We start from the raw sequence: 15,842 nt of genomic DNA, 5'->3' as shown, positions 1-15,842 counted from the left end.
TAAAGGATATGTTAGTGTTATTGTTATTTTTTTGTTATTGTCTAGCAGGAATATTGTGTATGTCTTTGAACTTACCCTGCTTCACCCTCCACAGTGGCAGCGCTCTGTGTCAGTTCAAGGTCTTCAGGCTGACAGTGTTTACCAGCTGCAGCTCCAGGTGCTAACAGCAGGGGGCAGCAATGGCGCCGCAGTCTCCAAGACCATACATACTCCAGCCATCAACACTACACTTTGATAGGTAATTAAGGTGCTTTCTCAGTGACAAGCTGTTTTTTCTGTAGCTGTAATAAAATAGCATACATTTTCTGTCTAAAAGTCAATATTAGACAACTTTCCAGCTTGCCTCTGTACCCTTATCTTTCTTAACTCTGGTATTTACCAGTGGTGCTCCTCTAAGTGGTCTCTAAGCTATTAATGTACCCAGATCAGGGTTCGTACAGGTGCTTGAAATCCTTGAAAATGCTTGAATTTTAATGTTGAATTTCAAGGTTTGAAAAGTGCTTGGATGTTAGATTAAGTGCTTGTAAATGCTTGAAATTCTTACTGTATTTCTCTTGCAATCTGACTATAGATAACTTTTCCATTTTCAAAGGAAAAAAAAACAAAAAACTGAATAGCCTATCTGAAATGAAGACCGCTTCGCCTGGGTTTCGCCTGGGTTTCGCCTGGGTTTCGCCTGGGTTTCGCCTGGGTTTCGCCTGGGTCTTCTTGTTTCTGAAATGTTTCTTGTTGCTCTACCCTGTATCTTCTTACTGAAGGGAGTTTTTCAAATTCCTAGTGGATGTGAGGGGTCCTGAAGTAGGCCTATTTGTGGGGCTTTCCTCCTAGTTTGGTTAGTGTGTAGTTCCACCAGCTGCCAGTTGATGATTTTTGTGAGCTTACTTTTGCTCCTAGCCCCTAGATTCCCATGCCAGTATGTTTTATGAGGTTATCAAACTACTTTTAGTTGTTAAAAGTGTAATACCATTGCTGTTGGTATTGTTAAGTGAAATTACCCCTTTTAGTATCGAAGTACTCATCTAAAACATGCCATTTACAACTGTTGTAAGGTACTGGAAAAGCTTGAAAATGGACCTTGAAAGTCCTTGAAAAGTGCTTGAATTTGACTACTGAAAAAGTGTACGAACCCTGCCAGATGTACAAATCTATGGAAGACTGTTTTTTCCTTCTATGCAATTTAGGCATGGAATAATCTGCAAAAAAATATTTAAAAGTATAGAGGCGCATGGGTCCTTTCCTTGAGAGACAACTGTGTTAAAGAGCTGTTCTTCTCTTTATTTGGACATTTTTGTGTGTAACGTTGTAATTTATAGAACCATTTTAATATGTTTTGATATTATATGGTTGCTACCATGACCATTTCTCAATGGGACTCTCTCGTAAAATAAATACTAATTATCTCTTCTAGGTCCAAACCCCTCTGCTGTCACCGTCTGCTGCATCACGGTCGTCTTCACCCACATCCACCTCTCCACTGTCTATCACAGTGCAACATGTTTTCATTGCAGTTTAAGTGTAGAAGACATGACCACAGTTATAAAATAAAGAAAGTTCCCCTGTTGAAGTTGATCGCTCTCTCATATGAACGGTATTTCCTGCTCCGACTTTTTTCCACCACTGTTATCCATTTTCTTCAGAACGGTTGTGAACTCATTCTAATGGAAAAAAATATATTAATCAATCGTTAATCTGTCAGTTGATCCAAAGGTTATGGCAAGAGTCAATATTGTTTTGTATGCTGTAAATTTAAAAAACATAAGTGTATGTTGCCAGTTTAAAAAGCACCAAGTACTTACAGTTAGTCAAATGCATATCTTTAAGCCATTTTTTTCTATTTTTTAATCAGAACTGCATAATTTTCCAAATGATTCCTCTTGGTATTATTGCCACAGCACTGCAGCACCGCAGGACATGTATGTGAAAAGTGAGACTTCTTGCATGGCTGCTTTTGTACATGTTTAGTGTTTAGATGGGACTAATCAGGTAATTTCTAATCATCTGATGTCATTGGAGCCAAGTGACACTTGTAAAGAGACTTAAAAAGCCCTTGTTGTTTTTGATCATGCAAGTAGAGAATGATATAGCACTGACCTTCTGTACAAATAGAAATATATAGCGACAGACTGTGTTTATTTCAATGCATTTTCTGCTGCATTGTCTTTGAAGCCGCTGGGTCTGAATTGGCGAGCCGAAGCCTTGAATTAAGCTCAAATATATTTTAATATTTTGTTCATATTTGTTTTTTTAAGCTAATTTTCACTCAGATATGTCTGAATTTGCTTGTTTGTTACATTTTTTGGCCTTGTGCAGCATAACTTTGCATTATGGTTCACTTATTACAGAAAACAATAATATGTGACATTTTACACAGTTAATATAGCTATACCTGTGGTAGATATTTTTGTTTTACAAAAGTCATGACATTTTTTTGAAAGTTCGGAAACTACTGGTGTCAAGAACCAGTAATTATCATGTTAATATTCACCCCATGTAACTTTTTTTTTTTTTTACATCTCACTGTTGATAATTGTGTACTTAATTCCTTTACTTTTTAGACCATTGGTTTTATTTATTGTTTTCCAGTTTAGTTTTTTGTAATTAAAGATTATCAAGATACTTTGAGTGTTGTGTCACTGATTTGGTGGTTAGAAATGTTATAAGGCTATAATAATATAAATATAATGTTGGCTATAATACCAGTTTTCCTGCCATTCTGTGGTGGAATGTAACTAAGTACATTATTAAGGAGTATTTCCATTTTGGCCACTTTCTACTTCTGCTCCACTACAATGTAAACATTAGTTACTCGTTACTTTTTTACTACTTTGTTTACTATTCACTACTATTCAGAATAATAATAAATAATTGATATCAACAAATGATTACACTGCATTAAGATTCACCTTTACCACATGCAACATTAGTGATACTGGCACATTAATACATTAATATTTTCAAGATAATAAATAAATATGATTCTGATATTTCTTTGTCTTTATCCACTATTTTCCTTAATCTGCCGTGGCAACACTGACTCATTTACATGTGATGCAAATAAAGGCACATAGACACTGAAACGTAAAGTGTATTGCTTTAGATTTTCTTTTCGTCTCATATAAAATCCAATTTTTAGAAATGTAACTACGAAATGAGAATGAAACAGGACCAGGAATTCGAAGGTTACCTCGAAGTATCCGAACATAGCCGAACACAGCCGGACGTAGCCGAAGCTGAGCCCGACACCGTGACGCAATCAACGAGCGACTACAGCTTGACTTGTTTCTTCAGTCGTGGTCAGACGAAACTCGGTTTGTTATTTCCTAGACAAGGTAGTGTATAGTGATGTTCCTTTTCTACTTTTCGTCGTGTTTTTGGCTTATGCTCTGCACTACTTCGAACACTGATTCGCAGCTCTTCTTTTGTCTTTAGACGCCTCCAAAACTGAAAATGGAGGAAATATGTGCAATCGCTGCTTTGTGTTTTCGCATGTTTTGATGCAGCTAGCTAACTTAGCTTAAGGAATGGCATAACTTAAGTAAAACTTTGTGAAATGTGATACATAACTTTGTTAAATTATCTGACGTGACGTTATATTCTTAAATAATGAGTGTGCATGTTCCAGCAGCTCGGTGCCCAGTGTTACACCACCTGAGCTAACGTAACGTCACTTTTGGTTTTACTTCATAACTTCATTGATTGTGGGGGACTTTAGCAAACGTTGGCAGATATGCTAATGACTAGCGAAGCCGCTAATGACTAATTTTTCTGCATGCACGGATTTTTTGAAGCTCAAGACTTGTTAAATGTCGTTTGTGTTGCTATCGTCAGCTAACAGCGAGTTTCGCTTCTAAACGAAATAACACTTCTATGAAAATGTAGCAATAACATTACTTTTGGCGCAAAACGTCAGTTAATCCCCTGTTTTATATCCATGATATTTTTGCATCAGAAAATGTATTTAGTTTTAAGCTAAAACAAAAGGATCACATACTGTATCTAAATTGATCCACCTGTATAAAGTGTTAAAGATAACACCTCTGTAGTTGCTAGTTCAGTTTTGTACACATTAATCAACGATGGCAATCTGTCGTTCACACAGTTAATGAAAATGTTTTCCCACTGACCGAGTAATATATATATTTTTAAATTAGGTGTAAGGCCTTGCACATTTTAACTGCAAAGATTTTATTGTGATATAATTATTATGCTGATTGAGAAGAGCTTGCTAAGATTTATTTCACTGGCTCTTATTACCTCTTCTTGTTTCTATCTTGCACTAATTAGGAGACCATGGTGGGATTACTACTCCATACAGAGTCTACCCGTTACTGAGGAAGACCTAATATCTGCCATGTTCTAGTCTGTTGGGGAAGGCTTGAGAACAACTTATTTTCATCACAGCAAAAATACTTTACAGAAGAATACCTGGAGGAGAGCATCAGGATAAAAATCGAGGAAGGAACAAACCACAACAAAAAATTCAAAGGACCGAAGGGAAGGAGAGGACAGGAGAGTGGAGAGGGGGTGTTGGGGATGGGGTTGAAGAGCCAAAAGAGGGCGCCATGGTTCACAGCGGCTCTGCATCCCCAATGAAAACAACACCATCAGCATCACCTCATTTAAATGTTCCTGCTACAGCACCCTCTCTGGTTCCTCCCCCTGGAGACACCACAGATCAGGACCTAACCCAGACTCCCGCAAAACTCCTCATCACAGAACTCAGTTCCAACTCAGACTTGACCCAGCCCTCGACTCCAACTGATGTTGACTCTAAGCACCCTATTTTAATCCCAGCAAAAACACTTGCTTCTAATTCAAGCCCGGCCTCAGCCTGGTCCGCAACACAGAAACCTACTGCTGCTCAGGCCCTTGTCAATGGCCGTACGTCTGGCAGGAAGAGGACTCCTAAGGCATGTGACTGCTGTGGCCCCAACAGTACAGGACACAATGTCAGAACCTCTGGCAGAGGGAGGGGGAGAGGGAGAGGCAGAGGGAGAGGTAGAGGGAGGGGGGCTGGTAGGGACCTCATGGACACCCCGAAAAGAAAAGTGGATGGCCAGCTGACACATTTAAAGTGCTTTGATTTGACCAAGGAGGAGGAGGAAGATGATGATGATGACGATGATGATGAGGAGGAGGAGGAGGAATCCGAGGATGAAGATGACAGATATGAGAAGGTGCAAACGGCTGTAGTAGTGGCTGATGCTCGGTCACTAATGAATGCTGCTCTCCCTGTCACAGTCCCCCCACAGGATGGACCAATGAGGCACTCTGATGCTCCAGACAAAACCAATGCACAGAAAAAGGAGGACATCTTGATAGAAGGAGGTGATGAAAGCAAGAATGTTAAGATATTTTCGGGAATGGCAAGCAGGGGAACACCAGTAGTCAGAGGGAGAGGTGGGAAGGGGAGGGGGAGAGGATGGGTGGGAGCTACATCTGACTCAAAATTGGAAGTAGAAGATAGAATAAAGACGGGAGGTTTTTCTGGTGTCGTCGTCAGTTCTAAAAAGGATCCCCTAGCTCAATCAGTGTTTGCGCAGAGGCAGGGGCAAAACAAAGACCATGTACCATTGGACCATGGCAAACAGACTGACCCCAGCTCAGTTAAATCTCAATTTGGAAATGGAGACACAGTAAACCTGAGTGACACTGAACCTGAAGAGGAGGCGAAGGAGCATAACATGATCACGAGTGAAATAGCAAATGGACTACTTTCTGTTTCGATGCAGTCAGGATCCTGCCGGGATCTGGACTCTGAGATGCAGGTGGACCAGACTCTTGATAGAACAGACTCGGTGTCTGTACCAGTAACTCTGTCCAATGGAAATATCACCACACCAACAAATTCTGACCACTGCTCCACACCTATGGATGTGGAAATTTCTCATCCAGCTGTGGTTCCTCCCCCATTCCAGGGCCCTATTACAGTGTGCAGCATGCAGCACAACTGGGCATTAAAAGACCACAGACTGTACTGTCAGCCAGGAACCTGGGAGAGTCTAGGGATGGAAGAAGTGTGGGGCAAAGAACAGTCAGAAGAAACAAACGGAGAGATGGACAAAGAGAATCAGCTTACTGAAATGATCCACGGTAAGATCTGCTCTCAGTCTGTTGAAATGAAGCAGAGTAAATCATTGATATTTTTACACACAAACTGAAAGCAGCAAGTGCCGAGGATAGCAGTTTTTCTGTCATATGACATTCATAGAGAATGTGACCTAAGCTATGAAACACACCTAAAACCTAAACGTATGTGATCATTTTTAAGATTCAATCATTTACATGTTTTGCCGGTCAAGATGAAACCTGAATCACCAAGATTGATATGCATATAAGTTGTTCATCTGCGCATAAATCTGAATTATGGATTGAATCTTTTTTCTATTACAAAATCACAAACAATAAAGAGACCACACATTTAATCCTCTTTGAATAAAGTTTTGCGTTTTAGTTCTGGGGCAGCATGTTGTTTTCATCACTAATGTTTGCAAGTGAAAAACTGCAAAGAAAACCCTTTTTAGTGATAATTGGTATTGGGCTGTGTATTAGCAAGAATCTGACAAGATTAGTTGAAGGAAAACTTAGATAGTATAAAGAACACACCACCAAATTCCTAAAACCTGAGTAAAAATATTTGTATGCAGTGGGACCTGAATTTTTTACAGTCCCTATAACATCCAACATATTTCATAGCAATTTTTTTTGTGCAATCTGTGTTTTCCGAATCTGCATGTAAAGTTATTATTAAAAACAAAATTTATATTGATTTGAAAATCAATACATTCTTATAATATTGTGATGTCTAAGTTAGATATAAGTATATCAATATTTTCTTAAACCCCTTTTTGTATGTACAAATACCAACAGTATGTATATTACCAAAGTTAACTCCACAACAATGTAACACTGTTTCAATTCATTGGCACACAGACCTGAACAGACAATTCAGTGATTGTCAGGAATTAATTCAGAATGTGTTTTGTCAATCAGGGTTTTAACATCATAGAAAACAAAATCACTTATGTTTGGAACAACAGCAACATGTTTTTGTTTTCCAGTTAAAAGATCATGTATCCTTTCTTTCAGATTTTCTGGAGAGTTTCTACATGAAGTACGGCAGTTTCATTCCCCTCAGTGAGACTGATGTCCTGGAATACCTGAAGAAGAAAGGCAGCTCTGACCTCAGCAACAGGTTAGTACACACACACACACACACACACACACACACACACACACACACCATGCATCAACCACACATTAATCCAGTAATACAGGTGAAACATATAATGTGTGCTGGTACTGTTGCTATTGTGGTTAACTTGACCATATGTGTTATGTTACAGTAAATATGGAAGCTTTGAGTATCATGTCATGTTATCATATATCAAATCAGGCCAGTTTTCAAATTACTCTAATGTCAAAACTGATTCCAAACAGATTCCTTTGAATGCTGAGAGGTCTGAATTAACACCACACTGTATCACTTTAATTCCTGTTTCTTTTGGAATGTTATTTTTACAATCTAACCTCGAGGCATCTGTGTCCTTATCTGAGCTCTTCATGTTCTTCTTGAATATCCTCGAGAGTAAAACAAACACTTAGGAGGTTTGTGTAAAAATTTTCCGGCATTTCTCCTCTTGTTTGTGTTTTAGGGAGCTGGACATCAAAAGGGAGATGACTCGGTACAGGGCGGGACTGGCCTCTGCTCCTATCCCAGGCTTCATGGTGTCATATAACAAACACACCCTGGGCCTGGAGGACCTTAGCACGCTGGAGGAACAGAACTGGCTTAATGACCAGGTAAAGACAAAAGAAAGGTTGTACAGATAGAAAAAAACACTCTCGCCACTATCATACTTTTCCTTACTCTGTCCGACCTTCCAACACAGACATTACTTAAAGTCCAATCCAGCAATAATAAAAAGAAATAACTAATAACATTGTTTTTGTGATTTTGGACAGCATTACATCATTGTCTGTTTTCTGTCTCTGCAGATTATTAACATGTATGGAGAACTCATCATGGAGGAGACACAACATAAGGTAAGTGAGGACGTGTTTATATGCTTAAACAAAATCATATAGCAAAAGGATATAGAGTGGTATTTATCAATACATGTGTGAGTACAATTATGTTACATTGTTCAGAGACCCATGAGATAATATTTAGATTCTACGACATGTTTTTACCTCCGCCAAGTTTGTGATTTTGGTTCGGTTTGTTTTTGAATATGTCAGCAGGATTACAGTAAAACTACTGGCCTTGTGTTCAGGAAACTTAATTCCCTCGTAGTTGATTTTATAAAGTTATACACTACATTTTGACTGTGTAATGTGTTAATGTATTGTATTATGTCTCTCTCTCTCTCAGGTTCATTTTTTCAACAGCTTTTTCCACAAGCAGCTGGTTGCCAAGGGTTATGAGGGTGTGAAGAGATGGACTAAAAAAGTAAGCAGGAAGATGGAACAGTTTGGAGTTTAGCCATTTTTCAGTGATTTTGACAGTATCACTAATAGTCGAAATTTCGAGTCACAATTTTTTTGTTTCCACCTTGTAATTAACCTCTCAGACTCTGGGATTGACAGTGGCAGTTGCACAGCTGCTGCAGGAAACTAGATTTAGCTGTCAACCATTTATTTGTGGTCTGGTTGCCACAGTCTGGATTCATTTTTCTAACTACATAAAGTAAAAGAAGTCTGTGTGTGTTTATCTGTGCAAGTAAAAAAATAATAATTTCCACATTGCGGGACTAATTAGAGAATCTCAATGTTAATCGTAATCTTAAAATAGGTCAAAAAGTTATCTAGTACCACACAGAAATGCTGAAAACACAATTTTTCCTGTAGTTTGTGACTTGTGGAAGTATATGCTGATGATCTGACAGCAGTAGACAGCTGCAAAATGTTCTATCTTTGATATTGTGTGTGTGTGTGTGTGTGTGTGTGTGTGTGTGTGTGTGTGTGTGTTAATTTGTGGGGTTATTTCAGGTTGACCTGTTCTCCAAGTGGCTGCTGCTATTCCCCATCCATTTAGAAATCCACTGGTCTCTCATCACGGTCACCATGGCAACCAAAACCATCAGTTACTACGACAGCCAAGGAATCGTCTTCAGACACACCACAGATGTGAGTGCCTCCCTGCATGTTGATGTCTCTGGATTGTAGTTCATTGTTTCAGATTTTTTTAAAGATGATTTTGAATGGCTGTGGAACAAACAAGCTCATCAGTAATCCATCTTTTCTGCTCTCTGCTCCCATAAATCACTGGACCATCAATTCCTGGAGAGAGACTCCACGAAATGAATAGATGTTTTCTTAGTTAGATGTCGGTGGCAGCAGATTGGCAGAATGTGCCAGTGGTTTCTCAGGTTTTTCATCATAAGGCTGTAATGAAGCGGAACCTTCTTTGATAGTAAATTAGAGGATTAATGCCCGGAAGACACATTTCTGACACAAAAACTAAATATTCTCCTGAATAAATCTAGCTCATATTCTCACCATCTACGTTACAAGACAGAAGTGTTTTTTTCAGTCCTCCCTACCCCCCAATTGTTAAGACTGCCTGTTTTTTTTGTTGCCAAATCCAGTCATTATTCTGGAATCTGAATTGAAATTTCAGTTTTATTAAAAAGTATTGCATTGAATTTACTCTCCCATGGTGGAAATGTGAAGGTAATAAAAATTTTGCTGCTGGGACAATACTAATCATTTGAACCATTTTCATTGTAGCTTAACGTGTGTGTGTGTGTGTGTGTGTGTTGTGTGTTGTGTTGTGTGTGTTGTGTGTGTTTTGTGTGTTCTGTGTTCTTCCCTATCAGAACATTATGAAGTACCTTCAGTCTGAAGCCAAAGAGAGGCAACAGACTGCTTTCCAGAAAGGCTGGAAGATTACTATCATCAAGGTAAACCAGCACCCTGACTGTAATGTTCATGCAGCTGAAAACATTCATATTGCCTGACATGGTTGTTACTCAATGCAAAAAGGGGAAGCCATCTTCTTATTGCCAAGGAAATTATGCTAAACAAGAGTCAATACAATGTAAACTACAAAAACACATTTTTGTAGTCTTTATTGCTGTTACGGGACATAAGTTAATGTTTTTTTAGTAATTGTTTCTTAATAACTGTCTCACTTCAAAATAGTATGTGTGTACAGTAAAAACATACATTCAGAGAGATAAACCTTTTCAGTCCTGGAGCTGTAACTGTGATATCTTTTGTCCCGGTTTGACTGTGCCTTGTTGACTCCTCAGGGCATTCCTCAGCAGAAAAATGACAGTGACTGTGGAGTTTTTGTCCTCGAGGTGAGACATTATTCCTTCCCACCTTTACTGCTGTTCTACTGTTCTTCGTTCATCACCCATTTCTTTTATTTCCTTTCCTCATCTCCTGTCCCTGTTTGCCCCCTCTTTGCTTTATATGCCTATTATTCCTGGCAGAAAAAGAAATGAAGTATAGCTGTGTCCCCAGTGTCTCTCCCGCCCGACTACTTGGTCTCAAAGGGGGAGATAGACCCTGGAGAGAAGCTCCCGTCATCACCCACATTTAATACACCCAGCTGTGCTTGTGGATCATTTTTCCCTCACTGTCTTTTCTTTCTGTTTTGGTCTGTCAGTACTGCCGTTGCCTCTCTGTGAAGCAGCCTCTGCTGTTCAGTCAGGAGGACATGCCACGCATCCGCAAGAGGATCCACAAGGAGCTGTGCGACTGCCGCCTCAACAACTGAACGACTGAATCGTGGTCTCTTTCACGTGCTGACTGCTCTCCCGGTGACATGAGACAGTCTGTCCAAGCCTGTCAGACGGCCTGTGTCACTTACAGCCTGTTACATAAGCTAACACAACCCGGCCATCTGTATTCCAGGGAGCCCTAACTGCCACTCTTTGACTGACAGCAGAGTGGCTGCTCATTTTGGACTTTTGGTGACCTCTGGAGTCCAATAACAGTCCGTATTTAAGTAGATTTTTACTTGCAAAGAACTACTGACGTGGCCCCCTACTGACCCACAAATGCTGGACTTGCTCCCATCAGGTTGTTTTTGCGTTTTACATTTACCTTACCCAGTGGATTTCAACCAAATGGACACAAGGGAGCTCTGACTCTGACTGAGGACACAGGCGTAGGAGCAGCCTGGACCAATGGGACGGACCCTCCATCCCAAAAGTGTGGCCTTACCTCCCGGATGGCCATTTTACCTGAAAGACATTTTTATTAACTGTTTATTTTATGGGACTTACAGCAGTATCATACAGTTATATGCGTGTTTTCTAACATGTTTATTAATGTTAGGATGTTTGATTCAGTGGACCAACTGTTCACTTAAAACTTGAAGGTTTAAGTTGGTTTCGTTGTCTTGGCTACAGAGATTTGCACGGGGCGTTGAAGAGTCTAAAATATCAACTGAATGTACTGATCACGTATTCTTCCTGGCTGCCTCGCAGGGTGGAGACTTAGCACCATACAGCCTAAAGGCACATTTTGGCTCTGGCTTGAAACAGGGATAATTTTTCAAGGTTGTTTTTGTTCAAAGTTTCAGGTTTTTGACACGTTACTCAAAATGATTTCTTATTAAAATTCCAGTTTTTCCACCACATTATTTCCTGCTATCCTGTTTTGCTGTGATCACATCATTATTATTTGGTTTTGCACAAGCATTTTTTCCGCCTTTTCAGCTGAAAGTCATTGTTTGACTATTTTTAATCTATCGATTTAAGTTAAAAACACTTTCTCATGCTGGTTAGTAAATTTCCTTTTAAGCTGTACAGCTAGCTGCTGATGAGAGGACCACCGGTTTCTGATTTTTGCCAAGCAGTTTCTCCTTGTCGACTTTATATTTTCAAGGCCTCCTGCTTCACAAGGACGCATAATACAGGTGCAGAAAGTCGTAGTTACAGAGTGGCCTCTTAACAGAGAAACAAGTGGACCTCAGCAATTTTGATTAAATCTTCTGTCCAACCTAGGTTTTGTTGTTATATCCACTTATATGTATTTACAGATTGTATTGTACTTTTACTGGCCTACTACTGTACCTGCTTGCTTTGGCTAAAAACCACAATTGTTTCTGGACTGTTTTTATTGTTGTTATTAAAAGGCCAATACTGCTGGGAATTGTGTTGCAGCTTTTCTCGTGAGATTGAGAAGTGTACTGGCGTGATAAACAAAAAGGATGAATTGATTATCGAACATGGAGGCCACAGCACACAGCGTAGGGATGGATGACGTCTTTAAAGCTGCATTTTGAGGTTTAAAATTTCCCCAAAGATATTCCCTTTTAACAAAGTCCCAAGCACAGATGCCACATTTATCCCTCAGTGCCTGTTTCTCCTTTATCAGATGTCCTCGAGATTCAGTACAGATGGTAAGAAAACTGCCCGAAGTAAGGAGAGGAACTGCCTCATCGGGGAAATTCAGGTGAATATACAGTAAATATAAACAAATATATAGCAAGTTTCTACTTTGTTTCCCTGTGTGATAGCAGGGACCTTCAAGTTTAATCTGCCCATCCACCACTGATGGTGTGAGATCAAAGATTTTCTGATCTTATCAATCTCTTATCTTGAGTTTGAAAATCTATTATGATAAGATCGCTGCAGTGAGTAGGTGATGAAAATACCCAAAGCATCTATGTGATAAAATGACCTAATGAACTACTGCATAACTCCGTCATTACCAGAAGAGGGGGCCCTTCATCTGCAATCATCATCTTACCATCACATCCTCCTTATCGGTATTTTTTCTTGGTGTCCATCCAGACCACAAGGTCAGAAACATGTCAGGGGCCCCGGAGCTGGTTGAGTGTGTTGCTCAAGGACACTTCAGCAGGGACAGCTAATCTGTCGAGGCAATCTACCCATGCCTTCTGGGGTGAGGGATGGTCTTCCAATCATAATGCAAGTCTGATTACCTTAGTGCTACATACTTTAATGTCATAATTAGCATTACACAAGCCTGTAAATTAGTTGACCTTTAAGTGCTGCTTTATGCTAATTATGTGCGTAGTATAAAGACAAGTTCCAGTTTGAGATTGAATGCACAGGCTTCATCATCACAGCCTGCGAAGAGATATTTTTTCTACAGATTGTTAACGGAGCCAAAGGCAACCTTTTCCATTATCAGTGCATTAACTGAGGGAACGGTGAACAATTACACTTGACATATGAAGCATGGATTTAGTCTCTGTGACATTGCCCATACATTTCAGAAGAGCTGGAATTAAGGTCATTATGGGTGGCTCCTGTGACTCAGGGCACCACATCCTGACAGTGCTTCACCTAATTCGCAGTTAAACCAAAAGCAGAGCAAGAGGTGGAGCAGGGGTCAGCTGAGACGACCTTAACTTTTAGCTTTAATATCAATTAAAAAAAAGGGTGAATTATGCTTTTCCTGCATTGACAAGAAAAGATGTCTGTTGTGGAAACGAAAAATGATGAAACATCATTCAAACAAGACTAGTTCACGGCAATGCTAGCACCTCTGTGAAGCTGTACTAAAGGAAAGAATGTATTAAGAGAGCTTCTCATAATGCATCAATGAGAGCATATCTATGCGCCCAAGGTCCTTAGTTCTGCAGCTTAATATCCTCTTAATGTGACACATTGAGTTCTTTCAAAGAGTTTTATGTTCTCAGCATGTGTGTTTCTCTTTAGCTTTGTTAATCACCCACCTACAGCTCATGGCCAACGGAAGTTACACTACTTGAAACCTGTGCCTTCAAAGTTACAAGTAAAACTGATTTTTCCCCTTTAGACCTTAACCCATAAGAACCCAGACCTATTTATCCTTGAACGAAAATTATGGGGGATATACCACAGACCAAGTGAACATTTCTGATGTTGTTTTTTTAAAATACTACCCCTAAATGTCAAAGATCTGCGATGTGACGTATATGTCACATTGGGTGTTCATGGTATTTATTTTTTATGATATTTCTTATTTTAATATAAATAAACTCAACACCTTTTCTGCTTACAGAAACACAAATTTGCCTTTTTCTCTGCATCTCCACAACATATATTGGCAAAAGCCAAAGATGACACAGCAGTAGAGCGGATGGAGCTGCCAGCTCAGGTGAAGCATCACAGGTAAAGTCAGTGTATATCCAATATTTATTTCATAGAATTTTACTTTTTTAAATAATATACAGTTCATGGACTTACAGACTTACTGCTTTAGCATGCTGGTGATGCTAAGTCAGTGCTAGTATTACCAGACTTAGAAGATGGCTTGTGCTAGTTAATTAGCACTGACCTGCAAAATATGAAATGATTAATAATAACAATTTTCTACTCGTACCCATAAACTTGAATTTGTGTTCACAGTGAAGACTTCGTAGTCGTAGAAATTAGAGTTGTATTCACAAGACATTGCACTCACAGCTTTTAGATTCATAGTCACATAAAAACAATCCTAACCCGAGCAATTTCTTAGACTCACATATATGAAAGCAGAATTTTGTGTACAACTATTTTATTGACATACAAATATTTAACATTACGAATATGAATGGCTGGAATCATGCACACATCTTTTTGACAGCTATCTTACTCCATAGTGAGAGGGATTAAGAAAACAATCCTGTGCGGGGCTCTAGCACATGATCTTGGCAGAGGTCTTTATATTATTTAATAACATTATACACAACATTTTGACTGTGTAATGTGTTAATTTATGTTATTATTTCTCTCTCTCAGGTTATTTTTTTCAACAGTATTTTCCACAAGCAGCTGGTTGCCAAGGGTTATGAAGGTGTGAAGAAGATGAACAGTTTGGAGTTTAACCATTTTTCAGTGGTTATAACAGTATCACAGTAGTTGATATTTCATGTCATAATTTTTGTTTCGGGCTTGTAATTAGCCTCTCAGACTTGGGGATTGACAGTGGCAGTTGCACAGCTGCTGCAGGAAACTAGATTTTACTGTCAACCATTTTTTGTTGTCTGGTTACCACAGTCTGAGTTTTCTCACTACATAAAGTAAAAGAAGGTCATGTGAAAAATTTTCAGTAATTCTTAAAACTGTTTATATAACTTCTGTTTATCTGTGCAAGTAAAAAAATAAGAGTTAATTTTCCCCTTGCGGGACAAATAAGGCAATCTCAATCTTAAAATAAGGTCAAAAAGTTCTAGGATCTAAGGTTCTAGGTTCTAAGATCTAGTGGCTGAACAGATTTTATAACCATTCAAGCTGCATTTGAAACTCATCTCCCTCCTGGAATGAATGAATAAATTTCATTAAACACATTCTAAAATATACATGAGGTCGATAGCCCATAGGCTAACCATACACGTAAAATGTACATATTATGTTAATATTGTCGAGGAATTTAAAACACATAAAAATGTACTTCCAATGTGATCCTTGTTGTACTGGACAATAATCGACTTGGGCAAGACAGGCAAGTCACCATTTTAGTCTGTTAGCATGCTAACATTTTCAATATTAGCACAAAACTAAAGTCCAGCTGAGGCTGATGGGAATGTCAGTAGTCATAGATGGCAAAATTATATTTTGACCCAGCGATGGCTTGGAGATCCCCAAAGTTATTACAATTCACCCTGAGGGGGGAATGAAAGTCTGTACCATATGATCTGAACCAAATTTAATGTCAATCTATCCACAGATCTATGGAGACATTTTGCTGGAAACCATGTCAACCTCACTGTGGTGATAGGGGTAAAGTCAGGGGTTAACCAAAGTCATTAGGATTCATCATTTGAATTAAATAAATGCCTGATATTTGAGTCTGGACCGAAAGAGTCGACTTGCCGACCATATATGCTAAAGGCATTTGAAGAGAGTAGAAACACTTCAGGGGAAATTATTTATCTTCAACACATTGGC

The 15,842-nt window shown here is 39.1% G+C and overlaps 2 protein-coding genes across 2 annotated transcripts in view; both read left to right on the top strand.

The window, feature by feature from the left end:
- The window catches only part of anos1b (anosmin 1b), a 49,514-nt gene extending 46,897 nt beyond the window's left edge, over window positions 1–2,617 (top strand). Inside the window, exons 14-15 of the mRNA XM_059340471.1 lie at window positions 95–238; window positions 1,409–2,617. Coding sequence (XP_059196454.1) covers window positions 95–235 — 141 coding nt within the window. The 3' untranslated portion in view covers window positions 236–238; window positions 1,409–2,617. The remainder of the gene's footprint in view (window positions 1–94; window positions 239–1,408) is intronic.
- Window positions 2,618–3,266: 649 nt separating this feature from the next.
- Window positions 3,267–12,105, top strand: LOC131978229 (uncharacterized). The gene is made up of 10 exons (XM_059341798.1): window positions 3,267–3,329; window positions 4,285–6,093; window positions 7,090–7,195; window positions 7,656–7,803; window positions 7,999–8,046; window positions 8,375–8,452; window positions 8,992–9,129; window positions 9,822–9,905; window positions 10,257–10,307; window positions 10,619–12,105. Exons 2-10 carry the CDS (start codon window positions 4,563–4,565, stop codon window positions 10,727–10,729), a joined length of 2,295 nt encoding a protein of 764 aa, XP_059197781.1. The 5' UTR covers window positions 3,267–3,329; window positions 4,285–4,562; the 3' UTR covers window positions 10,730–12,105.
- The last annotated feature ends 3,737 nt before the right edge of the window (window positions 12,106–15,842 follow it).

Source organism: Centropristis striata, chromosome 9 (assembly GCF_030273125.1).
Source record: "Centropristis striata isolate RG_2023a ecotype Rhode Island chromosome 9, C.striata_1.0, whole genome shotgun sequence".
Classification (NCBI taxonomy): Eukaryota; Metazoa; Chordata; class Actinopteri; order Perciformes; family Serranidae; genus Centropristis; species Centropristis striata.
This window is presented reverse-complemented; position numbering and strand designations above follow the sequence as displayed.